Source organism: Amphiprion ocellaris, chromosome 3 (genome assembly GCF_022539595.1).
Source record: "Amphiprion ocellaris isolate individual 3 ecotype Okinawa chromosome 3, ASM2253959v1, whole genome shotgun sequence".
In the NCBI taxonomy this organism is placed as follows: Eukaryota; Metazoa; Chordata; class Actinopteri; family Pomacentridae; genus Amphiprion; species Amphiprion ocellaris.
Window position 1 is genome coordinate 36,877,058 of NC_072768.1, and position 27,983 is coordinate 36,905,040.

A 27,983-nucleotide genomic window follows, 5' to 3' on the forward strand; every position below is an offset into this window, starting at 1 on the left:
GTCATCTTTCCACGAGTTGCTGTTGAACAGAAATGATGCCATGAACTCAGCTTTCAATCACAGTTCCTTCAGCAGTTTTAATGAAAATAAACTCTGTTTGTACAAAACAAATAAATATCGGTGCGGCCCACGTTGTCGGACAGAACCTCCGGCCCTCAGACGGAACCTCGGGTCCCTCGGGGCCTCGGCTGTGGTTTAATGGACGTCCGCTCTGTTGCTGCGTTCAGGATCAGTGGGAAATTTTAGCGTCTCAGCTCCCACTCCTCTTGAACTCCCTCTGGGGGCCGGCGGTTCGTCTCAGACTCTCTCTTACCCCCTCTGGGGTAAATCTCTTCCCTCTAGGCAGCACTGAGGGGGTTTCACAAAGGCCAGCTGCTCCTATGGCTTAAATCCTCTGGAGGTCGCAGCTAAAACGTCACGAAGCCGTTTGGTTGAAGAAAAGTTAAACAAAGTGCAGGACGACTGATTGTCAGTTTGTAAAACGTCAGAAATAAACCGGATCCCTGCAGAACAAACCCGACAAGGCCAGATGTTTGGAAACGTTCGAGGAAACCCAGAAATGGATTTAGTTTTTGTATCACTTAGTGTGTCAAAGTTTTCTGACAAATCATTTTATGTGATAATTTAACCAGAAAAACTTAATTTAATGACGATAATTGTTTTGAAAGCAGAAATTATGAAGATTTTCTATTTCTAGGTCTTCAAATGTGAAAATCAGTTGATTCATTTTTTGCTTGTTTTGTTTTTTCGTACATAAAATAAGACACTAAAGACATCCCATCATTGTGGATATTAGAACAGGTTTTTCTAAAAATAATTTTCTGGCATGATTTTGACAAAATGCTTCATCAAATTCATCGAAAAGTGAAAATTTATGTTTAAAATGTGCAGTAATTAAAGTGAATATTTCTGGAAGTTTTAGACAGAAAAACTTATTTTAAAGACGCCTACTTCGACTTACTGCTTGTTATTTTCTAGCTTTCATTTTTTTGTTTCCAGTTTCTCAGTTTTTAAAGATTTGATGTTTTTATTTGTCATAAATAAGAGTAAACTGAACATTTTCGCAATTTAGACAAATTTGTCGCATTGGACTGTAAACCTTTAGGATGCATTTTATTTATTTTTATTATTTTCTGACTGTTTTTTGGACAAACGTATTGATTGAATGTAATCCATATATTGACAATATTTTAGAATTAAAGTTGCAGCAATTAGCAGAAATTGATAAGGAACTATTTTGATCATTTTTGACCATTTTCTGTTTCTAGTTTCTCCGTTATTGGTTGCTTTTCTTTGGTGCACATGAAAATAAACTGAATAAATTTAGATTTAAGACAAAATTGAACACTAAAGACGCCGTCTTGCACCGTTTTTGCTGTTTTCTGGCATTTTATAGACGAAAAAGTAATAACTGGCAGATAAATTGAACAAAAGTCATCATTTATTGAAGCCGTTTTTTCATAAAATGTTATTTTGTGGGATAATAAAATGGTTTTCTAATAATGTATTGAAAGCCAGATATAAACTGTAGCTTTAGCAGAATTAATAAACACATTTTAGTGCAACTAATCGATATTTTTGTCATTAAAAGCAAGTTTCCAGTTTAAAACTAGAAATTTTAAAATCTTTTTTTGACAAAGACTTTAAAGATACATGCTTTTTAAATTATCAGTGCTTTAGCGTTTGCCTTTTTTTTTTTTTTTTTTTACTATTTCCTGGTATTTTATAGACAAAAAACCCTAACATTTAGCAGATAAATCAGGTAAAAACGCTAATTATTAGAAGCCGTTGTTATGCCAGATAAGAAAATGGAAAGTTTTTACAGTTTTCTAACATGTTTAAGATGATCAAATTGTCATTTTAGTCTTTTTAAAAGCAAAGAAATGAAAATATTTTCAGTTTGCAGCTTCTCGCCCGATATTTCACACTTCATGACATGAAACCGAGTATATTTTTATCTTGAGACAAAATTAAACATTAAAGATGCTGCTTTGCACCGTTTTTGCTGTTTTCTGACATTTTATATACAACAAATGGATAATTGGCAGAAAAAATGGGTTAAAAAAGTCAATTACTAGAAGCTGTTCTGCCAGATAACAGGCAGTTTTTTCAGTTTAACATGTTTAGGACGATCAAATTGACGTTTTTAAGAAGCAAAAAACTACGTATTTTCAGTTCCAGCTTCTTGTCTCTGATATTTAGCGCTTTGAGACATGAAAGTGAATATTTTTAGATTTTTTTAAGACAAAATTAAACATTAAAGATCCTGCTTTGCACTGGTTTTGCAGTTTTTTTTATGTGGCATTTCACAGATGAAAAAATAAATCATTGGCAGATAAATCGAGTGAAAATGATAATTGAGGTTGTAGGAGACAAAGAATTGACCTTTATGAAGAATTTTGGTTAAAAAAGTAAATTTGAGTTAAAGTTAGCTGGTAATTGTTAATTAGGAAATTTAGATTGCATCTAAAACTGTGGATGTTTATGATTTTAAAGTGATTCTCTTTGTTCTCTGAGCTGTTTTCTGGCAGATTTCTCTGATTATTTCTGGACTGGTTGATAAATCGGACTAGACCTGTCGGGTTTGTGCAGTTCACTGACCTCGTGGTGCGTTCGCTGCCCCCTACTGGACACAGTCTTTGTGAAACCCCCGACTCAGACCTTTAGTGAAACAGACAGGATATTACAGCTTTTACAGCTTTATATATAAACTGATAAATACGTGGGGAGAACAACAAAGCAACATTTCTTTTTTTTTCTCTACATTCAAGTCACACAAGCAGCATTTTCAGTTGCCACAGAAAAAAATATGGCAAAAAAACAACAAAAAAAAGAAACTCTCCTCCATCCCCCGAATTCAGAGCGTCTCAGACCAGACGGGGAGTCGAGGACTAGAAAAACATCGTGTTCCCTAATTAGTTAACGTCGCTGCTAGCAAAAATATCAGAGATTCTCCTAAACATTCACATCGGGTCATTTACAAATGAACATTTAAACCGTCCACATCTGTCTGGACAAAACAAACGCAGAGTTCAGGCCTGAAAACGCTTCTTACAGGAAATACTACAGTGTCCCACCAATCAGAGCTCAGCGTCCTCTACAACCTGTGTGATGTCATCGAGAACACTTCCTGAAATGAGAACATCAAACAGAAGCTCTGAGTTTATCAACCAGTCTGTGGTTTAACCCTCGTGTCGTCCTGTGGGTCAAACTGACCCCTTTTAAAGTTTGAAAATGTGAGAAAAAAATATGTATTTTCACAGTGAAAACTTCCACATTTAACATTTTTGGGAAATGGTTTTTGGTTTAAAAAAAAAAAAAAAGTAAAAAAAGTTTCTTTAACCCTTTGATGCATAGACCACATGAGGAGATGCCCATTTTCCATTGGATTTGGGTCACTTTTGATCCAGGTTATGCATCAAAGGGTTAAGAACATTCAGGGAAAAAAATTTCAACAAAAATCTAGCGAATTTCACTGGATTTTGGTTCATTTTTTTCTGAATGGTCTTAAAGAAAACAAGCTTCACTAATATATATGGAATCACTTATTTTTTGGATTTTTTTGGAAGATTTTTGCTCATTTTTTGAAAATTTTTACAAGAATTTTCTTGCCAAATCTGGGGGATCTTTTAAAAATAAATCTGAAGGAAAACTTTTAAGGAATTATTGGAATTTTCTTCCTGAAGGTTTTGCAAATTTTCAGAAATTTGGGAAATATTTTTGCTGAATTTTTTTTTCAGACAAGGAAACAATATTTTTGGTGCCTGTAAATGAGGACAACAGGAGGGTTAACGGAGAAAGCTTTCAGCAAATACAGTGAAAAATAGAAAATATTTGTGGATTTTATGACAATATAAGATTTGCCGTCATTTTTTTGATGTTTAATGGACTAAACTGTTATTGTTGGAGCAGAAAAGACAAAAATTTGTACCAATTGGATGCTATTTTTGGTCCCATTTGGCCATAAACTGAACCTGTCGGGGTATTTTTATGACTTTTGGTCCAAAAAAACCAACATTTGAAGACAGTACTTAAGTTCAACATCCTTTCACGTTTTTTAATGTTTAATGGACTAAATGATCGTTTTTGGAGCAGAAATGCCAATAATTGGTGCCAATCAAGTGCCATGTTTAGCCGTACTTGACTGTAAACTGAATCTTTGTTTTTGAGACTTTTGCATAAACCAAAGACATTTAAGAAGATTCTTTCGGTTTCGCTGGATTTTGGTTGATTTTTACGTGAATGTTCTTAAAGAAGATAAAAGTTTTACTGATATATATGGTAATACTTTAGATATTTTTAGGAATTTTTTGAAAGATTTTTATTCATTTTTTGAAAAATATTTACAAGAATTCCTTGCCAAATTTGGGGGATTTTTTAAAAATAAGACTTAAGGGAAACTTTTAAGGAATTATTGGAATTTTCTTCCTGAAGGTTTTGCAAATTTTCAGAAATCTGGGGATTTTTTTTTGCAGAATTTTGGGATTTTTTCCAGACAAGGAAACGATATTTTTTGGTGCCTGTAAATGACAACAGAAGGGTTAAAACTCCTAAGCACCCTGAGATGACATATGCTGTGAATTTGTGCTCTATAACTAAAATGAAATAATATTAAATTGTCATAAGACAGTGAGGTGAATATTTTACGGTCAAATCAAAGAAGTGGTGAATCACGCAGAGGATTTTTACAAGTTTTTTAAAATCTAAGTCGTCACCTTCAGCTCAGCAAAACATTTTGGCATAACTTGGACTAAACAATCGCCAAAAAAAATTGATAATTATTCAAAAAACAGATTTTAAATTTCAAAATGTGAACGCTTTAGAGTCTTTGTAGCTTTTTAGCCTCGATTGTCATCAGAGCTTCTGCTGGAGACACGAGGAAAAATAAATCAAAAACAAATAAGGAAAAATAATCAGTGATTTTTTTCTTCTTCAGCTCCTCTGAATCAGGGAGCATCTTAACAAAAACCATAGAAATGTAGCATTTAGCAGCATAACTTCATCTGGTGCCACGTTTTATCGGAGTATAATTTGACTTTTGTGCATTTTATTTTAAAATATTAACGTCATGATAAACAGGAAAAAGTCTTGTTTGGCTGCTTGATTTCTTGCGGCATTTTTTGCCATTTAGCCCAAAAATTACAGTTTAAATCCTCTTCTATAGCGAGATAAAATGACTAATGCTGTTTTTTTGTGGCTCTGCTGGTCCTGGACACGTTAAAGCAGCTGAAGGTGCTTCGTTCTCTAGAATCGACCAAAAACAAACCAAAACTCCGTCACATCCTGAGGTCTGAACTCTGCATTTTACATTTTTACCGCTGCTGCTGAAACAGAAGAATCAGTTTTTGGTCTGAGAACGAGCTTCAGGCTGTCGATGAAGACGGACGAGCTTCACCCAAAGTGAAACCAAAACACCTCCAGAGTGTCGCCGTCGCCTCGTGTCGCTGGAATCATCCGTGTTTCTAAACTAATTTAAATGGTGAAAAGTTAAAGAAGCCATTTGTTCCGTCTTCATCCACAGCCTGAAGGTCAGAGCTTCTCGTTAAATCTTCAGAAAACCACAGAAACACAAACCAGCGCTTCCTTTTACAAACACAGACGCTGCTGTCTGGTCGCCATGTTCATTATGGGATGTGTGGAAGCGCGTAAGAGAAGATTACTCATCTAGAACACTCCGAGCTCAAACACTTCAATCATTCTTCGAGCGTTTTCGCTTCTTTCCGGAGTAAAATGCTTTTGCACCGTTTCCACATTGTGTTGCTGTTGTGTTGTTGTGCTGTTGTGTGCGTGCTGCTGCTGTGTGTATTCATGTCGTCCACGTTTCCAGGACAGCGTCTGTTCCTCGTGTGTCCAGGATGGATGTCTGCAGATTGTTCTTTAACGCTCCATCTGAAGACAAACAGGAAAAACAAGTTCAACCATCAGGAAAGTAGCTATGAGGAGGAGAGAAGGAAACACTGCAGGTACAGACAGACATATAGAGCAAAAAAATATGTAAAAAGAACAGGATATTAACACACAGTTATCAATCACCTGGATATTAATGCAAATAAAGCGTCAAACCTACATATTAATGGAGAAAATTGTACATAACTGATATTGACATACAAGATATTTCAGACGTCTTTGGTTGAGACTGAACTGAAACATTTTCTATCATTTAAAAAAATATAATTTGATGCATTAAATGATCATTTCTGGAGCAGAAATGACAAAAATTTGTGCCAATTAAGCGCTACTTTTGTCACATTTAACTGTAAACTGAATCTTTTTGCGGTTTTTGTGACTTTTGGTCGAACCAAAGACATTGGAGATGATAATTATTTCAGTTTCACAACAGTATTTGGCAATTTCTCATGTTTTATGGCCTAAATGATCGTTTTAGGAGCTGAACTGTCATTTAAATGCTATTTTTGGTCATATTTGACTGTAAACTGAACATTTTGGGGTGTTTTGGTCAAAAACCAACATTTGAAGACAGTATTTGTCAAAAATTATTAAAAGACAAAAGTGTCAAAAATTTGGTGAATATTGCAAAAAAAAGTCAAATACTTGGTTATTAATGCACAAGTGTCCAAACAAATGATGCTGATTCACACAAATCAAGTCACAAATCTATATATTCCAAACATCAATACCCAAGATATTAAAGCACCTTGAATACTGACACATTAACTTGGATTTTAGTGCAAAACTTTATTACCTGGACATTAATGCACAGAAATGTCAATAAACTAAATATGAATGCAAAAAACCTGCCAATAACCTGAAAATTGATGCAAAAGTGTCAATAAACTGAATATTAACAGATTAAAGTGTCAGTAAAGTACATTTTAGTCCATTAAAGTGTAAAAAAAAAACAACTACATTTTATTGCATTAAAGTGTCAATAACTGAAATATTATTAAAGTGTCAAAAAATAGATTTTAGTGCATTAAAGTGTCAATAATCTGAATATTAACAGAATAAAAATGTCTAAAAACTAAATGCATTAAAGTGTCAAAAAATTACATTTTAGTGTATTAAACTGTCAATAAACTACATTTTAGTGCATGAATTTGTCAAAAAAACTAAATAAATAAATGTAAATAAAGCTGCTGTAACAATGTAAATTTCCCCTGGAGTGGGGAGAAATAAAGAACTTTATCTTATCTTATCTTAAAAGTGTCAATAAACTACATTTTAGTGCATGAATTTGTAAAAAAAACTACATTTTATTGCATTAAAGTGTCAATAACTGAAATATTATTAAATTAAAGTGTCAAAAAATAGATTTTAGTGCATTAAATTGTCAATAATCTGAATATTAACAGAATAAAAATGTCTAAAAACTAAATGCATTAAAGTGTCAAAAAATTACATTTTAGTGTATTAAACCGTCAATAAACTACATTTTAGTGCATGAAAGTGTCAATAAACTACATTTTAGTGCATAAAAGTGTCAATAAACTACATTTTAGTGCATAAAAGTGTCAATAAACTACATTTTAGTGTATAAAAGTGTTAATAAACTACATTTTAGTGCATTAAAGTAAAAAAACCACACTACATTTTCATGTATTAAAGTGTCAGTAATCAGAGCAGTGTTTTCCTACATTTATGATACATTTCACCTGCCTTCACTGCTGCTGTCCCGTCGCCTCCTCCTCCTCTTCCATCTTCTCCTCTTCCTCCATCTTCTCCTCCAGCTGCTCCTCCTCCTCCATCCTCTCCTCCCCCATCTCCTCCCCTCTGGCTGCAGGAGGGCAGCTGGGCCTCCCCCGCTGCCTCTGGCTGCGCCTCGCCTTGCGGGCGATTCCCTTCCTCCTCTGGGCGACGGAGGCCGGGCTGGGCGACGGGGACGAGGTGGAGGACGGAGACGAGGGTTTGGACCTGGGGGAGGGAAGCCGAGGGAGGGAGGAGGTGCAGGGAGGCCGGTCCTCCAGGTCTGGAGGCGGGACGGAGAACGAACAGACGGTGGAGGAGTCCGGAGCCACGGAGCAGCCGGCGGCTTCACCGTCGGCAGCATCTCTGGGAGGAGAGTCTGAGAAACGGATCATCGGTTAATTTATCTCCTACATGATGGAGTTAGAAGATCAGTCAGGCCTCCTCCTACCAGGTCCACTGCTGGTCTGAGACTCATCCGTCATCGGCGGCTCTGCCTCCTCCTGGATCGTCGGGACTGAAGCCAGCAGACCTAAAAAAAAAAAACCAAGCAAATAGTTTTAAAAAGAATGAAAAACAAAAAAAAACACTAAACATGAAGCCAGACCAGGCTATGAGATGAAATCAAAATAGGACAAATCTCATCACTAGCTGGGCACAAAACTGGAAAAAAAAACAACTAGATATTAATGCTGTCCGGGTACTCCGGCTTCCTCCCACAGTCCAAAAATATGCTGAGGTTAATTGATCATTCTAAATTGCCCGTAGGTGTGAATGTGAGAGTGATTGTTTGTCTCTGTATGTAGCCCTGTGACAGACTGGTGACCTGTCTAGGGTGTCCCCTGCCTTCACCTGAGTCAGCTGGGATAGACTCCAGCCCCCCATGACCCTAGTGAGGATTAAGAGGTGTATAGATAATGGATGGATATTAATGCACAGAAGTGTTAAAAAAAAAAAAAAAACTGAAATAAAAGAATCAAAAACCAAGATATTAACACATGAAAGTGTTGAAAACGTGCTGATAAATGTCAAAAACTTGGATTTTAACGCACAAAAAAAGTCAAAAACTTGGATTTTTAACATATAAAAATGTCAAAAACCTGGATTTCAATGTACAAAAATGTCAAACTGGGTATTAACACACAAAAAATGTAAAAAAAAAAACAACAACACACAAACTTGTCAACATTCTGGATATTAGGGCATCAAAGTGATGCCCTAATATCTGAATATTAATGGATAAAGAAAAGCTGCTGTGTGTGTTTATGGAGCATTTTAAAGCCAGCGTTGCTCACTCACTCAGTCCTCTGTAGTGGGACAGCTGCTGGTAAACCTGCTTCATCCTCTCGATGTTCAGCCGGCTGCCCTCGGCGTGGTTGATCATGGGTTTGGGGTAGTCCACTCCCACCACGCAGTTGGCCGCCTTCTGTAGCGACTCGGGGGCGTTCCAGGGCTCGTAGATGTAGCGGTTTGGGTAATCCTTCAGGATGGGGATGTAACGTCTGCAGGGGAACAACAGCAGACTGAAATACCGCAGCTAAACGCACCAACAGGAAGTAAACGTGGATCCATGAAGTCCAACCACAGCCAGGAAGAGTAACTCAACACAGATACACCTGAGCTTACCAGAGAACTGTCATCTAAACCTGCTGTGTTCTGTATCTCAGTTCTGCTTTTTTAAATCTAAAAATATGTCCTTTATTTTCTCAAATATTGACCTTTATTTACCTCATCTGGAGAGAGAAACACCTTCAGTTTTGGGTTCCTCGTTCTCTATTAAAACATGTTCTCGATCGGTTCATTTTGCGCTGAAAACGAGTCAAATGATAAACGCTCGCATTTGTGTGACAAGTTTAAAGCAGAAAGTCTGAGTTAAAAGAGAAAGTTGAAAACTACCTTCATACCTGTTAACTCTGACTGAGGTTTTATTTTTTTTCGACTCACACAAAGAAATTTTGATTGTTAAAGTGTCTTCATAGTTCAACCTCGGATCTGATAAACGTCGTAAACATGAGAAAAAGTGCTCCGGTTAAAAAAGAAGCGCCAAATTAAAATCTCCTTATAATTTATTGATTGTAGGTCAAAGAAGACGACAAAGATGAAGACGAACATGGAGACAAAGAAGACGAAGACAGAAGACGACGACAACGATGAAGACGAAGACAACAAAAAGACAAACATGAAGATGAAGAACATGAAGATGTAGAAGATGAAGATAATCAAGAAGACTGAAGAAGATGCCAAAGAAGAAGACAAAGAAGATGAAGACAAAAAAAAGACGAAGATGAAGAGCATGAAGACAAAGATGAAGTAGTAGAAGACAAAGACGATCAAGAAGACAGCAAAGAAGACGGCAAAGAAGACGAAGTCGATCAAGAAGACGGCAAAGAAGATAAAGGCGAAGAAGACAAAGAGGACAAAGACCATTTTTGAGTAATGTTGGGAACAGACAGACAAACGTATTGTTGGTGTGGTAGGACTGACCTGATGTAGTCTCCTGAAGGGTCGGTTCTCCGTCCAAAGCCGACGGGACAGTAGCAGTGGAAGAACTGCTGGAAGAAGGCACTGCAGGACAACCACATCCAGCTGCCGGCGTTGACGCTCCAGTCGGCGTCCAGCAGCAGCTCCTCGAACACCTGCAGCAGAACAGACCTCATCATCAAGAACTTCATCCTGAGGTACAGCCGGTTCCACCTGAGAGGATCCAGCTCACCTTCATGCCGCTCTCCCAGCTGATCCACAGGTCTCCTCTGGTCAGGAAACAGGCCACGGCGTGTCGGGCCAAGTGGTGGATCCAACCCTCCTGCCTCAGCTGGGTCATGATGGCATCGATCCAGGGGAACCCGGTCCGACCCTCGGCCCATTTAGCCAGGGCCTCCGGGTTCTGGTCCCACGGGATCTGGACACAAGCATTAAGTAAATACGCACATTTTTACACCACTGCACTCATTTATTCACCACAACAACAACACATCACTTTATATCTAAAAGTTTTAATCTTTTATACTCCGTCTCAACTGTGATAATCACTAGAAGATTCTTTACATTAAAATTCCACTGAACAGGGTCCATAAACACAACGTATCATGTTTGACTGCACTTCTTTAATACGTTAATAAAATATTATTGCATTAAATTTTCAATAACCTGAATATTAACAGATTAAAGTGCCAATAAACTACATTTTAGTGCATTAAAGTGTCAATAATCTGAATATTAACAGATTAAAGTGCCAATAAACTACATTTTAGTGCATTAAAGTGTCGCTAACCTGAATATTAACAGATTAAAGTGACAATAAACTACATTTTAGTGCATTAAAGTGTCAATAAACTACATTTTAGTGCATTAAAGTGTCCATAATCTGAATATTAACAGAATAAAGTGTCAATGTCCATAAACACAAGGCATCATGTTCGACTGTGCTTATTTACACATAATTTTTTTTTGAAAATATGTCCATTTTACCCATTTAAAAACTGGCTCAAGATGACCTTTTTTACATTTGCTGCATCCAAACTTTTCCATCATGAATACACTTTTATGACTGACATTGTGGAGACATTTTTCATATTCCGACGCTTCGACGGCAAAAGTTCTGTCCTGAAATTAGGTCGACGGGTAACTTATTCCAAGAAATTATCTCAGAAAACGTTCGATATATCAATCCAAAGTTTCACAGGTAACATTTTAGCAGACGCTGCTATTCGGTTGTGCACCGAGAAGCTTCTAGTCTCCATCAGTGACCGCAGCAGCTCATTGTAGTTTCGTAATTCTTCTCCTGCTTCTTCCAGGTCTCATTGGTATTTAGCTGCTGGAACATCTAGATTTCCCCAGTAAGGTTCCTCTTATTTTATCTATTTATCAGATTTCAGAGGTTCTGTGTTGAAACTCACCTGGACACAGATGGGATTTCCTTCCATACGGTCGAAGTTTGGGTTGTTTGTTGCTGCCGTGTAGAAGAATTCCCTCCATAAGAGCTGCCCGAACAGAGACAGAGGAGGACTACAACGCTTCCGGAGCTGAATGGAGACACCAAGAGGAAAAACAAGACACAAGGTGATGATGAGGATGATAAATTCAATTATATTGTAAGAACACAAGACCGCTTCTGTCTTTTTACAGACCTAATTTCATGAGTCAAAACGACGACATTTTGTTGGAACGATTGTCATTCTTACACTCCAAATTTCACAACAAACTGCTACAATTTCCTTAATAAAAAAGTGAAACCGACACTGTAGATTTTTCTCTCGGGTTAAGACGGAGCAGCTTGTAAATGTTTACTTCAGACGTCACCGTTTTTACTGCAACAAACTTTGTAACACAAAAGGGACGGCTGCCAAATTCAAACCAAACTAATTGCAGTTTTTGATTTTTATCGGCACAGTCCAGTCCTAGAACTTTTTGATTCCACTACATCAAAGATTTGTGTGTTTAGCAGATTCTCATCTTCATCTAGTGAATGCTTTGTTCAGAAGATATTTCTTCATGTTGCCGTTTCTTCCCCTCTTCTTTGTTAACCATTAGATGCATCCGCGAGTTTAAAAAATGACCCAATGAGGTCATTTTCGTGCAATATCTTCATAACAAAAAGTTTTTATCATTTCATATTACAGCTATTCCTCAAAAAAACATGCTTATGATATCATTCCATTTAAATTTAAGTTGTCTTTAATACTTAAAAAAAAAAACTCTAATATTTGTATTACTACCACAAGCTCTTTATCACTGATTATCATATAAGAGGTGATGCACAAACTTGGAGGAAAAGAGTAGAAAAATGTCAACAAAATGGATGCTGACCTCCTATTGCTGCTCTGTGCATAATATTCTTCTTTTTCAATTATCAAAATGTATTATCAAAAAATAAACATATCAAACATGAAATCATTCTTGTGTGGACTAAAATATAAGACAAACAAGAACACAAATGATTATTCTGAACCAAAATGACAAATGTGGCATAAAAACACATTGATTCTTATACGGCTCATTTCTGACCCACTTATGGAGGAGTGTAGGGTCCAATCACTCGTACATCTGACGGTTAACAGAATGCTTCATTTTCTTAGGGAATCATCTCCTTCATTTGGAAAATGATTCTCGTTTCATAGAACTACAAATTCCATGACTTTATTTAGTGGCTTAATCTGAGCCTTTTAAACAGTATAAGCAGTTAGATTGTTTCTCATTCTATGTTAGCGTTGAATCATTTTACTGACACTACAGTCAGATTTTTGAGTTTGAAATCTCCCTATGGACATTTTCTGGTTTGTCACTTTTTGTGCAGCATCACAGCCAGAAAACAGAACAAACCATCAGCAGTGTGATGTGATGTGATGTCTGAACGTGTCCACGGCGTCGTACCTTCATGTAGAGCTCTCTGAGGTTGTAGTACAAAACCCGACAGGACAGACAGCCGAAGCGCAGGTAAGGACTGAGGCCTGTAGGACTGGCGTACAGGGAGCAGGTGTTCACCCGGGGGTGCTCCAGGTTGGCCACCCACACCTGAGCAAAGACACCACATCATTATTAGTAGCATTAGCATTATTAGTCTTAGTATTATTGAGCGGTGTCAGTCGGCAGACCTTAAATATGAACAATGACCGTAAACACAAGGTATCATGCTCGACTGCACTCATTTAATACATTTTAAAAAACATTTTCTTCAATATAATGACTTTTTGCTCATTTTTAACTTATTTAGTTTATTCTGACTTGCATTAATAATTGCACTGAGATGAACACATCTTAATAAACAACCATAGGGGGGAAACAAAATTTAAAAGATTTATTCAACATAAAAGTAACTTTGTGCAAAAAAATGCATCTTAACAGAGCATTTCCTATTTCAGTGACCAAAGTATTGCACAAATATTGATCAAACTGTGAAAAATTAATGCAGTCTCAGGAATCCAAGGCACAAAAATCTTCCTAATAGTTTATTACAAAGGAAAACTTAAACATCACCTCCTCATGCGTCTGTACAGAAGTGTTTTTTTGTAGATTATCCAGCCGAAAAGATGAAAAACAAGCATGCTGACAAACAGCTGGTGTTGGACCGTTAATTTAAGAAACAAAATGAACCATTCTGGGTTAATATAGTCGAATATCAGCTTGTTTTTTAATGTACCTTTTTGTCCAGATGTTTATTGAGTCTGTCCAAGGCCTCCGACTCTCCTCCTCGCCACACAGCTGGAGATAAATCCTCTGTCCTGAAACCTGCAAACAAAAACCTGTAAATTATCTGAACTTTAAGACCTCTTTAGCTGCACTTCCAACCAGAAACAAAGGCGTAGGAAAACCAACCGTACGTACCGAGTTCCTCCAGTGACGGTATGCTGTACAGCAGGTCGTGGTTCTCGCCTATCTGAGTGTGACATTTGTCCATCTGTTGCCGGGTGATGGGAGGCAGCGGTCTCCGTGGCAACTCCAGTCGACTCACAATGGTCTGGAAACGCTTAAAGGTCAGAGGAGGACTGTTGTTGTTCATCTCAATGATCCTGAGAGCACAAAAGAAAAGGAGAGCGATCAACTGCAGAACTAAAAGCTGTGTCAGTGGTGTGATGGTGCAGTTTTACTTATTATACAAACAAGAGAATTTAAAACCAACACTAAAAACTGCACTTTTAGTTCATCGAGGTGCAGATTTTTAAATAACTTAAGCCTTAAAGTCTTCCATCTTTACCAAAGATCAAAATATAATCAAAAATACAAGAAAACAACCTTAAAAATCCACAAAACTGCACAAAAAGACATAAAATGAGATCATAAATACACCAAAGAAGCTGAGAAAGACATAAAATGCCCAAAAAGAGACAGAACAACCACAAAGAGACAAAATATTTGCAAAGAAGACATAAAAACAACATGGATGTCCAACAACCACCAAAAGACATCCTAACTACCAAAAGGTGCAAGAATAACCACAAAAAGACAATAAACTGCCATAAAAACACACAAAACAACCAAAAAAAGAGAAAGATCCAAAATGATCACCAAGAGACACAAACTACCTACAAAGAGACGGACTATATTTTAAAACCTTTAATTTCATTCAGAGAGGAACAATAAACATTGTGTTTTTTTTTTATTCCGGTATTAGTGATTCATTTTTATGTAGAGCAGAAAAGATTGATCAATTGAGTGGAAAATACTAACAAACTGATCGATTTGATTGATTGCTTTTCTACTACCCACTGCATTTAGTATCGTCATTTTCTGAGCAATATCTGGCACAAGAATTGAAACTGTCACTTTCATTTAATTTTATATACACAAGAATTTATTTAAAACCAACAAGATGCTAAAAAACTGCACTTTTGGTTCTGTAAGGATCAGACTTTTTAATAACAAGCCTTAATGCCTTGCATCTTTAACAAATATTAAAGTATGATTAAAAATACAAGAAAACAGCCTTAATCTACTAAACTGATTCTAATATTTTGAAATCATAGGAACCTTCAATTTAACTCAGAAAGGAATAATAAACAGCTTGTTTTTACATTTCCTACCAGTTTATTGTCATATATGCTTAAAATTAGCACATCTGAGAGGCTAAAGTCTTCATAAAATTGTCATTTGACAATTTTTTTTTAAAAACAACAGTAAAAACTGAGCTGAAGGTGACATCTTTAAATTCTTTTTTGTTTGAGCAAAGAAAAATACTCAATATTTTGTTTGCGCAAAAGTAAAACACATATTGTTAAAATGTGACATTTAAAGAAAAAAAGCAGCAAATCTTGATGAAAATCTGCAAATATTTCACTTTCTTTCATATTTTTACTGTTAAAGGAGATCAATGAACTAAAAACTGTCAGTTTAATTTAATATTACATCAAGAGAATTAAAACTAACATGCTAAAAACTGCACTTTTGGTTCTGCAAGGATCAGACTTTTTAAGCCTTAAAGTGTTCCATCCAAAATATAGTCCAAAATACAAGAAAACTACTTTAAAAATCCAAAAAACTGATTCTCAAATATTTTTAAAATCATAGGAATCTTCAATTAAATTCAGAAATGAACAAGAAACAGCTAATTTTTACATTTCCTACCAGTTTATTGTCATATATGCTTAAAATGAGCACATCTGAGAGGCTAAAGTCTTCATGTATTTGTCATTTTTTTAGCCAAAAAAGTAAAATAAACAAATAGCAGTCACTAAAAACTGAGCTGACTGTGACATGCATGTAGTTAACAGTGATATATAAAATAAGAAAAAAAAAGCATCAAAACTTAATGAAAAACTGCAAATATTAGATTTTTTCCCACTATTTTTACTGCTAAAATGCCTAAAATGATTGGGAACATATCTGAATAGTTCCCTGCTTCTCTACAGCTTAATTAATGGACTATTTCTTGCAGCTGTGATCATATTTTGGTAGGTTTTTGTCCCCTCTGTTCAGTAAACAGACGTCAGTGTTGGACTTTTTGACCTGCTGCTGCTATAACAACGTTCAGGTGAGCTGCAGTGATGGACAGGAGCCTTCCAGGTCGTGTTGTCTGCCGTATTTATAGTTTACATCTTATACAACTCGTCTATATCTGCGATTCAGCTCTGCGATGCGGTTGGTGGATTTGCGGCAGCCTCCCATTGGCCGTCCCGCCGCGGCCGCCATGAATGTGCGCTCTAAGCCGGGCACGTGTCCACGGCGACCGATTTAAACCCTGCAGCTGAGCACCGACACAAAGCTAAGCTGCCTCAGACCGAATCCTCACACAGGTCAGCGATATTCCAGCATTATGTAACACAGTGCCGTAACACTGAACGCACAGCGAAGACACACAGAGGCTCGTAGAGGAGAAAGTCCTCCACTCTTACTCACTCAACCACCTGATGCCAGCACATGGACGGAGGTGTGACCTGCAGTGACGGCAGCCAGCCACCGGGGGGCTCTGCTGCATGTGCTGCTGAAGGGTTCTAAAACATGACACCTCAACATACCTGCCTTTAACAGGTGGACCAAATTTAGCTTTCCACCCACTTGAGGTCAGTTTTTCACCGTCATACCACCAAAGAATGACAAAGAACAGAACCTACATCATCTACTGACATTTATATAACATTTGAATTGTTATGTAACGTAGAGTTAACAATTAATATAAGCTACACACATGTATAGATTACTGAACAGGCCTACAGGGCACAAACCAGAGGGCATGAGGGGGTCAACAGGCCTCTATAGCTTTATTTTAAGACCACAAACAAACAAAACTATTGGAAAACAACACATTACCACAAACAGAGAATTTAGAGACACCAAACAACAACAAAAACAGCATAAAGACCAAAATTAGGCCCAAAATGATTACAAAAAGACATGAAACAACCACACAAGTAGACCTGGATCAACTACAAATAGTCCCAAAGTAACTATAGACATGAAACAACAACAAAGAGACACAAACTAACTACAAACAGACCTAAAAAGAACAACAAAACCACTTGAAACAACCACACAAATAGACCTTGATCAACAACAAATAGATCCAAAACAAGACAAACAACCCTCAAAAGATATCCTAACTACCAAAATAGGTGCAGAATAACCACAAAGAGAAAAAGAGACACAATGTAACTACAAACAGACCTAAAACAACAAGACAAGACATAAAATAAGCACCAAAGAAGCTGAGAAAGACGAAACGTCCAACAACCACAAAGACAGGAAGCAGTCGCAAAAAGACAAACTGACAAAACAAAAGATGTCAAAAAATGAACAAAAGACATCCTAACTACCAAAAAGGTAAAACCGTCATAAAAACACACAATGCAACCACCAATAGACCCTAACCCTAAAACAACCTTAAAGATAGCAAAAAACTGCCACGAAAGACACGAAACAGCCACAAAAGAGACTTAAATAACATTCAAAAGGACAAAAAAAAAACAACCACAAAGACTCCAAAAAAAAAGTTACATGAAAAAAAAAAAAAAACATGAACAACCACCAATAGACCCCAGCTGTGTTACGAACCTGTCCAGGTTGTAGAGGGTGTGCGAGTTTCTGATGACGGCTTCAACTCCGAACTCTTGGGCCATCTTGATGATGGCTCCGTCTCTTTCCTTCCCATAAGGCTCGGGGTCGTACTCAAACGTCAGACGGGTCACGTTCCACTCCTGCAGTGAGAAAAACAAAGGAAATGAAGGGACGGCAGTAAAAACATCAAATGATCCTGATGACCTGGTCCCGTCACAGTGTTTAGGTTCAGCAACATCTGGTTTGTTTAGTATCACAACTTCATACGAGGCAATAAAACCTGAGTTTCTACGATACTCTTTAGTTCTGACGGAGCACCAGTCTGAGCAGAAAGGGACAAAATAAACACATACCGATGTCTTCTACATCTGGTCTGTTGAGTGAACACGTATACAAGTACATGTACTTCAGATTCCATGAAGCACATGGAAAAATTAGCTCAAATATTCTGAAAAAAAGAAATTACAATTTGATTAACAAAGGAAACACCTGCAGTAAGTCATGTTGAACCATGGTGATTAAAATACATAAAAACTGGGCAGCAGTAAAGCAAAAAATTTGAAACCGTTTCCAAAGTAGCGGCTAACTAGAAGAAATAAAGAGCCAAAAATATTAAATAGGTAAACAGTTCCCTAAAGCAGTGGCTAAATGTGTAAAGTAAACAACCAAAAATACAACATAAAACTACTGGATTAACATTTAGTTATAACTAATGAATTGCTAAAAGTAATGAATTACATGTTTTGCTAAAATAAATAAAAGCGATAGATCAAATTGGTAGCCAACTGTTAACAGTAACAAATAGTAAGCTAAAAAGTAATTACAAGCTAAAACTAATGACTAATGTAAAGCTAAAATTAACGAACAGTTAAAAGTGACCGGTTAATTTGTTTGCTGAAGCTGATGTATAAAATGCTAGCTAAAAGCATCAAATAATTAGCTAGTGGTAGCAGATTAAATGTTACTTAAAAGTACCAAATTAGCAAAAAGTACCAAATAATTAGAAAAAAGTAGTAGATTAAATGTTAGCTAAAAGTACCAAATAATTAGCTTAAAGTAACAGATTTAACAGTTAGCAAAAAGTACCAAAATAATTAGCTAAAAGTAACAGATTTAACGGTTAGCTAAAAGCACCAAATAATTAGCTAAAAGTAGCAGATTAAATGTTAGTTGACAGTACCAATTTAGCAAAAAATACCAAATAATTAGCTACAAATAGCAGATTAAATGTTAAAGTAACAAATTAGCTAAAAGAACCAAATAATTAGCTAAAAGTAGTAGATTAAATATTAGCTAAAAGTACCAAATAATTAGCTAAAAGTAACAGATTTAACAGTTAGCTAAAAGTAATCAATAGCTAAAACTAACTGATTAAATGTTTGGCTAAAATTAACAGTTTAAAGATAAAAGATTAAGTTTTTTTCCTAATAGTAACAGTTTAAATGTTAGTTATAAGCAATAAATAATTAGGTTAAAAAAAAGAATGCATAGCTAAAATTCAAAGAGCTAAAAAAAAAAAAAAAAAAAAGTTAGCTGAATGGAATACAGGTGACGGATAAATAGCTATTTAAAATATAATCGGTTAAACAGTCCAATAGTTTTAAGCTAAACAATAAAACTGCTTAAAATGTAGTTATCTAGGACTAACTGAATGACAAAAAAATCCTAAAAATAGCTAGCTGAATATTAAAAACTGTTAAAATTAACAGTTTATTAGCCAACAGTAATGTCTTCAATGCCTGACAGAGCTAAATATTAGATAAAATTAGACTAAATTTCTAGAAGTGGTGGATAAACGGTTCTAACAGTTTTAGCGAGAGCCAATGGAACAAATGGTTAAAACTGTTTTATATAAAGGGACACGTGGCTGAAACATCCAAGATCTGCCCACAAATACAAACTTTACCAAACTGACGGTTGAATAACACCAGAAAATATTGTAATATTGATTTTATATAACTAGTGGTGTTAAATAACAGTCACGGAATTTAATCTGATAAAAAAAAAAATGGAATTACAGATTATACAACCTCACAATTCACAGCCATTTTAAAAAGATGCTCATTTGTTTACTAGTGGGGTAATTACATTTAAGTTATCGTTTAATCACACTTCTGGCAAATGAAAAAGCTGCAGTTGCTTTGAGGTCAGAGAGAAACGTTATTACATTATCCAACCATCAGTCTGCCCAGATTTATTTAACAAGGAGCTGAAAGTTGCCTGAACAGATGACCAAAACATGAGATCACATCCTGGGTCAGTCTGAAGTCTGACAGCTTCTAAATGTTCACGTTTTCATCGCTAACGAGGGAAACTCAGCCCCCAGGCATGACGTGTTACCTGGCAGAGCCTCGGCAGCCGACCGTATGTTCGGTTACAAAGAAAACCTGCAGACTTTCTGTGGGATATAATGGAAAAGCGGCCTTATGTAACAGCTGCTGCATAGAGATGATGCTAGTCAGAACCGCTCATCTCCACATGAATGTTAACGTCGTCTGAGGCTTCAGGAAGCTCCGCCGCCTCACAGACGAGAAAATTAAATGACAGACTTTTAGTTTTCGGTGTCCGCAGCTGCTCAGGTCCATGAATTTCAATTAGATGGTCACATCTCAGCCACAAAAACAATAAACTGCACAAACATCCATAAATAAGACTAATTATTCTCCAAACTGATGCAACACAGGAACTAAATATAACGCAAACCAGTGTATTTAGGAAAAATAGACCAAATTAACCAAATAAAAACTAATAGCAGAAGACAACAGTGCAACGATTATTATCCTCTTTACCTGTTCTACCACTCTGGAGGAAGTTCAAAATTGCTCACAAATTAAACCAATTTTTATTCCTTTCTGATAGAAATGTGGTCTAGAATTTGGATTTATTTGTAGGTTTTTTTTAATTGTTTGGATTTGATTGTATTTGCTTGGAGTCGTTCATTTTTGTGTGTTAATTGACTTAATTGGAATGATTTTTCTAGATTTTTTTTTACTTTATCCGGAATTTTTTACTTTAATTTATACATTTAGGTTTATTTGTTTCAATCCATTTTGTTGGATTTATTTGACAGAATATGCTTTGATTACTTTAATCAGATTTAGTTTGGATTTTGTTTACTTGGATTTACTTATATTTAATTGGATTTAATGAATACAATTTATTTGTTGCAATTTATTTAGTTATTTGGATTTATCTGATTTGATACAATTTATTTTGTTGGCTTTATTTGTTTTATATATCTGGACTAATTTGATTAGATTTATTGAATTCAGATTTATCTGTTGGGATTTATTTAGATGCATTTTGATCGTATGGATTTGATTTGATTTATTATTTATTTATTTACCTGGAATTGTTTCTTTGAATTTATGCGTTTCAGTTTATTAGTTTGGATGCATTTTATTGGATTTATTTGACAGAATACATTTAGATTTATGTAATCGGATTTGATTACTTGGATTTACATAATCAGATTTAATTGGATTTACTGAATCCAATGTATTTGTTGGGATTTATTTCTTAATTTCAATTTATTTATTTGAATATTATTGATCAAATGTATTTTTTTGGATTTGTTTAGATTTGTCTGCATCCATTTAATTGGGGTTAAATCATTTCAATGTATTTTGTGGGATTATTTCACCGCAAATATTGATTAATTTAATCAGATTTGTCTGGATTTGTTTACTTTGATTCACATAATCAGATTTAATTGGATTTACTGAATCCAATTTATTTGTTGGGGTTTATTTATTAGTTTAGATTGATTTACTTGAGTATTATTGATCAGATTTATTTTTGGGGGTTTGTTCAGATTTATCTGACTTTTGCTGAATTTATTTGTTTTCTATATTTGGATTTATTTGATCAGATTTATTTATCTGGATTCATTTAGTTGGATTCACTTAATCAGATTTAAGTTGGATTTGTAGAATAAAATGTATTTGTTTGGATACCTTTAGATAAATTTGTGTGGATTTATTTATTTAGATTTACTTGGTTGGATTTTTTGAATACAATTTACTCGTTTGGATTTATTTGGATTAAAATTGATTTTTTAAATTTTATTAGATTTTACAACTTCATTTGTTAAGATCTGTATAGGGGTTTAGTTATAGATTTATTTGGATTTGTAGGTTTTTTATTTAGCTTGTTTCTATTTATTTTGGGGGGGATTTATTGTTTGGACTTTTAAGACTGTTTTTGATTGGACTTATTTGGATTAATTTGGCTTTGCTTGTACGTTTGTGATTGTTTGTGTAAGGAGGTAGATGGTTAAATTTTTGGACTGTACCAGCAGGTGAGACATCATTGTATCAAAGGTGTGGTTTTAAAAAGGTGCAACAAGATCCACTAGTGAACACACCCTAGAATCACAGCAACAATACAGAAAACACAGAGTTCTCTTTCTACTTCAGTAACAGACACCAGTGAATATTTATTACAGCAGTTTTAGTATTATCTGGCTGTTGTCCTTCTGAACACGGATAGAAATCAGAATCTGTTCTTGCTCTAAAAACCAAATTTAGAACCACAAATCCAACAAAATTACACAAACTGGGGAGTGAAGCGGATTCAAGAACCAGAAATTACCAGAACCTGAAGTCATGAGGACGTTATCAGAGAGCATGCCCGATTTAAAAAAGAAAAAAAAAAGTCTGCAGATATTAACCTGAACCTCCAATACAACCTATAATTGGTTTGTAATGTAAATATTTGCAACGAGATACTAAAACATGCAGGTAAACAATACAAGTCATCCTGCTTATTTTAGTCTGGCCTACATTTACTGCAACAGTTCTATAAATGTCTTTTTTAATTTCATGTCAGTGAAAACTCCAAATATTGAATTTACAGTAATATAAGACAAAGAAAAGCAGCAAATTTCCTCGTTTAAGGCGTTAAAATGTGAAAAAGTGCACAGATTTTATTACTGTGCAGATGTTTTAAACTTCAAACTACAATTTGGGTATACATAACCACAAAAACAGTCACAAAATACATAAAATGACCAAAAAGAGACCTAAAACAACCTTAAAGCAGATAAAGAAAAGCCAAAGACACAAAATGACCAAGAAGAGCCCCAAAATAATTTCTAAAGAGACAAAAACTGGACACAAAAGACACAAAGGGCATGAAATGACCAGAAAGAGACCTACAACAACCTTAAAAGATGATAACAGCCACAAAAGACATGAAATGAGCAAAGATATCTAAAACAATCTTTTAAAAAAAAGATTAAAAAACTGCCACAAAAAGACAAAATAACCAAAAAGAGACCTAAAATAATCATAATGATAAAAAACTGCCACAAAAGATGCAAAATGACCAAAAACAACTAAAACAAGCTTAAAGACGATAAAAAACAGCCAGAAAAGACATGAAATGACCAAAGAAACCTAAAACAATCTTTAAAAAAAGACAAAAAAAACTGCTACAAGACATAAAATGACTAAAACGAGACCTAAAACAGTCTTAAGAAGATAAACTGCCATAAGACAAAAAAAAAGACCAAAAAGAGACCTAAAATAATCTTACAGACGATAAAAAACTGCCACAAAAGGCAGAAAATGACCAAAAAGAGACCTATAACAATCTTAAAGACGATAAAAGAAACACCATACGAAGACACAAAAGACACCTAAATAACCTTCAAAAGGAAAAACCAAACAAATGCCTGCAGATAAAAACCTACACCTTCAATAGCATCTATAACTGGTTTGTGCGACTCTGCTGGACTAAAGTAAATGAGACGCTAAAACATTGCTTATTTCTGTCTGGCCTACATTTCCTGCCACAGTTCCACCAAAAACATGGAGATCAGACCCAGAACTCTGAGCTGGCAGGACTACAGACCTTGAAGAGCCTGGGGAAGACCTCTGTGGGCTGCCCTCGCACTACAAACAGCCTGGAGTTGAGCTTCTTCAGGCTGTTGTCCAGGTCCTCCAGGGCCTCCAGCAGAAACCTGCAGATAAACAGCAGAAAGTCAGAAATATCCACCTACAGCTGTGTGGACACACATGTTAGGAGGCGTCTCAGGTTTCAGAGTTGATCTGTGGATTGTTTTAGACCGATTCTGACTTTTAAAACCGACCTGCTGAACAAAAAAGCAGCTAAATGCCTAAATATTTATGTAGATGTGTTGATACAGGATCAGATTTGAGGATTTTCTGCTTTTTCTGAGCTGCATCGTTGCAAATGGAGTGTTTTGATGGTAGATATTTGGACAAAAACAACTTTTCTAGCATTATTTTTAAAGACGGCTATCAGTGACAGTTACACACAAGTGACACTACTCGAGGTAAGGATACACACTACCATTCAAAAGTTTGGGGTCACTTAGAAATATCCTTATTTTGAAAGAAAAGCTTTTTTCCTCAATGAAGATAACAATAAATTAATCAGAAATCGAGTCTAGACATTATTAATGTGGAAAATGACTATTCTAGCTGGAAACAGCTGATTTTTAATGGAATATCTCCATAGAGGTACAGAGGAACATTTCCAGCAACCATCACTCCTGTGTTCTAATGCTACATTGTGTTAGCTAATGGTGTTGAAAGGCTCATTGATGATTAGAAAACCCTTGTGCAGTTATGTTAGCTTAAAAAAGACAAAATAGCCACAAAAGACATGGAACCTGAAAGAAATTTTAAAAAAGCCAGAAGACAAAATGACTAAGAGACCTAAAACTATCTTTAAAAAAAAGACAAAACAGCAACTAAAGACACAAAAAGACAAAAAAGAGACTTACAACAATCTTTGAGGCAATAAAAAACAGCCACAAGACATAAAACGGCAAAAAAAAGACAAAACTATTTTTAAAAAGACAAAACTAAAACGATTCAAAACAGCCACTAAAGACAGAATGACCAAAAGGAGACCTAAAATAATGTTCGAGACCAAAAACAACCACAAAAGACACAAAATGACCAAAGAAAGACCTAAAACAATCTTAAAGATAAAGAAATAAAGTTACCAAAAAAAGAAAAAAAAATCTAAAACAACCTTAAAAACAATAAAAAAAAAATTCAGTGTGAGCTATAAAGATATGTATATGTATGATAATTGTGCAACTTTGGTCAGTTTTATGGAAATATTTCAGCGACCAAAGACGACTATTCCGCCTTTGCATTGTTTCCAACCACACAAAAACCACAATTAATCAGTTTGACAACTTAAATCAGTGCCACAAAGTTCTGTTCGACCGACAAAGCCAGATCTGAGCGTCACCCAACGCAAAAAATAACTAATTTGGGTGATTTTTCCAGTATTACATCAACTGAGAAACATTCCCTAATGACTTTTTTCTCTGCTTTACTTAAACCATTTATTTTCTGTACAGACACTCCCACACTAAATCACAGCAACCACTCCAGGATGATTAATTCTTTCTGAGCAGAGTTGATCGAGTCATCTGGTGGAAATCTGTAGGGGTTTTTGGTTCGTATCGTGGACAAACTAAATGTCACTCCAGTTTTTTTTCCAAATATTGTACTAAGAGCATTTTAAAGTGGTCATATTTTTGTGTAAATCTGGAAATAATCAGAAAGTTGAAGAAACATTTTAAAAACAAGAAGTTCTGACATGTAAATGAATAAATCAGACTCTGCTTTAATTGATTAGATCAGCAACAGCATTAACTCCTTTGTACCAAAGGTCAGCTTTATGGAGATGGATCTTTTCATTAATGCATCTGACTCATCAAAGTCTGCTTTAATGTGAATATTTTCTGGTTTCCTTCTTCATCTATAACAGTAAACTCAGTATATTTGATTGTGGACAAAACAAGACTGTCAATTTGGAGTTTTATGAAACACTGACCAACATTTTTCACTATTTTCTGACATTTAGACCGACAAATTGATTTATCAAGATTAAGGAAAAAAGTTATTGCAGCCCAAATTCTCAATTAACAAACATGAAAAATCTGGATAAAGACGGAAATCCGGTATTTCAGGCTGTCTTGAAGGTTCTTAAACATGTAATTTATAACAAGACCATAAATATTGATGCATTCATGCATATGCAGCTGCATCTGTGGAGCTAATTTTAGATGTTCTGTGTGGGCCTGCAAATTATTATTTTAATTATTGATGAATCTGCAGATTATCTTCAGGAAGTGAACCAGACCTCAAAGTGAAACCATCGCAACACTACTGACCAAAACAAGAGCAGAAACCTTCACATTTCTAGAGGGGAAAAAAAAAAAAAAAACAAAACAAAAAAAAAAAAAAAAAAAAAACGCTGAGTCACCAGTTTTGGGGCATTTTTCAAAAAGAAAACCAACAATTCCACACCAGTAATCATTTCCATTAGCCAATTTCTTTATTAACTAATGTTTTGTATAATTATTGTTGGGTAGTTTGATCTAAAACATCATGTTTGATTAAGTTTTCATACATTTGTGGGCAAAAATTTTAATAAAAAGTTAAAAATTCGTCTCTAAAATTCAAATAAAAGGAAACAATCAAGTAAATTATAGCATTTTAACATCTAAAGCAAAGTTTCAAGAAGCTGCACAAACTGCAGCAAATAAACCTAGGTGGATAAAACACAAAATGTATTAAAAAAATAAGATAAAATAACTGGAAAGAGGACAAAAACCAAGCAGATCAACACAGCAAAACACATAAATAATTAAGCAAAGTACAAAAGAAGACAATAGATCCAACTGAGGGAGGCCCTTATGATAAAATAAAGCTTTCAGTGGTTTAAAAGGAGCCTGATTAACAAATTAGCGTATTCCTAATTGATGAATTGGTCAAAAATATGGGAGAAATGTAATCGCAGCTACTCAGAACTAAAGTGAAACAATCACAACCAACAGTCAAAACTTTAAAATCATCATCAGTACATGAAAAATACAAACAGAATTCAAAGGAAAAACAGAAACTTGTCACATTTGAGAAGCTGGAATCCTGAAATTTGAAGCATTTCTTTTCAGTCACTGGGTTAAAAATTGGTTCCAGCTGTGCTTGTTTACTGTTGGGTAGATTGATCTAGAACATCTCATTGCATAAATGCTACATAAGTATGGATGCAATAATCTTAATTTTAAAGAAGGTATAAATTGTGACAAAAAGCAAAAACAATCATTTTAACCGTCTCAAACTTGTGCTTAAGTAAATCTACCCAATAAATTCCCACCTTTTTCTTTTCCATGTTTACAGAAATGTGCAAATCCAGCCCACATATTGGGTCATTCTGTGTGTGCCATGTTAATGAAGACGTGCTTATATAAAATGAAAACGTGTTTTATAACCATGACTGTGTGCACATTCTCACACCAGACTGCTGTGAGAAAAACAGCTCTGCTAACAGTATGGAAGTGCTAGCTTGAGGTTTTATTTAGCAAAAAACGTGTATGCCGAACAAACCACTGGACGGCACTGATTGAATTAAGAATGTAGTCCTCCTATAATTGGTGATTAGTTGCTGCTGTACAATGATAACCTAAAATCGCACGTTTCTTCTATGGAGTTCTCCATTGCATATCTGTTGTTTGCACGTTTACAGCAAAATGCACTCACCAAATCCTGCCGACATGTTATATAATTCTGCATTTGCATAATTAAGGACCCTTTGCTTAAACCTCATGAAAAAATAAATGGTGTTGTTGCCATAGCTGTCCACCAAACTATCGTGAGAAAAACTGCGATGTTGACCATGTAAACCAACTCTGCTAAGGGTTAGCTAACTTTATCACCAAGTTAAACACTTAGGCAGTTTAAACTTATGCCGAACTACCCAGTGGGTAAAACTAGTTTGATTAATTGCGTGGTTCTGTGACAGGAGGGGACGTTTTGCTGATAATCAAAGATTATATACAAAAAAATGTGTGCTTCTTCAATGGAGTTCGCCATGGACCATCTCCATTTTATGCTAGCTGACTGACGTGGAGCGGAGGCCCAAGCCTAAAGTCCCAGCCAGCGCATTCATAGGGCAATGAATCACACATATGGCGACCTAAATGGTGTCGATGACTCAATTTAATAACGTTTAAGGGGGTTTAAGGGAGTCAATGACGGAGAAAAGCCACAGACCTCCATCGGTTGATTCCCACATTAGCGGCGCCAGCGAACCACGGGTCCAGGATATAAACACAGCGCACCGTGTCCGCTCCATTCAGGGCCTCCTGCAGCGCCGGATTATCGTGCAACCGTAGACACTTGCGAAACCAGTGCACCGAATTCACCACCATGATGGCTCCTTATTCCATCTTCAGAGTATAATCCAGAGAGAGTGGCTGAAACAGAGCTGAAATGCGCCGGTTTCGAGGTTAAATTAATCGCGAAGAGCTGCGGAGACTCCGACAAACTTTAGTTAAACCAACATTCAAGGGGGCGTGGCCA

At 35.7% G+C, this 27,983-nt stretch overlaps 1 protein-coding gene across 2 annotated transcripts; it reads right to left on the reverse strand.

Moving 5' to 3' along the window:
* Nucleotides 1-57: 57 nt before the first annotated feature.
* Nucleotides 58-27,983, reverse strand: cry2 (cryptochrome circadian regulator 2). 2 transcript variants are annotated; one of them, XM_023295990.2, is made up of 13 exons: nucleotides 27,675-27,983; nucleotides 23,485-23,593; nucleotides 17,626-17,768; nucleotides 13,966-14,150; nucleotides 13,781-13,869; nucleotides 13,015-13,155; nucleotides 11,541-11,666; nucleotides 10,358-10,543; nucleotides 10,129-10,280; nucleotides 8,944-9,146; nucleotides 8,096-8,176; nucleotides 7,618-8,023; nucleotides 58-5,889 (listed from the first exon to the last, which is right to left on the reverse strand). In XM_023295990.2, the coding sequence occupies exons 1-12, from the start codon at nucleotides 27,830-27,832 to the stop codon at nucleotides 7,620-7,622; spliced, it is 1,977 nt and encodes a 658-aa protein (XP_023151758.2). In that variant the 5' UTR covers nucleotides 27,833-27,983; the 3' UTR covers nucleotides 58-5,889; nucleotides 7,618-7,619. The 2 variants fall into 2 exon arrangements, with proteins under 2 accessions (XP_023151758.2, XP_023151759.2); XM_023295991.2 differs by having other exon boundaries at nucleotides 7,614-8,023.

Excerpts from the sequence above, each read along its gene's own strand:
- cry2 (XM_023295990.2), bottom strand. The coding sequence starts at position 27,832 with ATGGTGGTGAATTCGGTGCACTGGTTTCGCAAGTGTCTACGGTTGCAC. Across the intron at positions 14,151-17,625 it reads ACCCTCTACAACCTGGACAG|GATCATTGAGATGAACAACA; the intron begins GTTCGTAACACA and ends TTGTGCTCTCAG. Across the intron at positions 8,177-8,943 it reads GTCCCACTACAGAGGACTGA|GTCTGCTGGCTTCAGTCCCG; the intron begins GTGAGTGAGCAA and ends TTTTTTTTTTAG.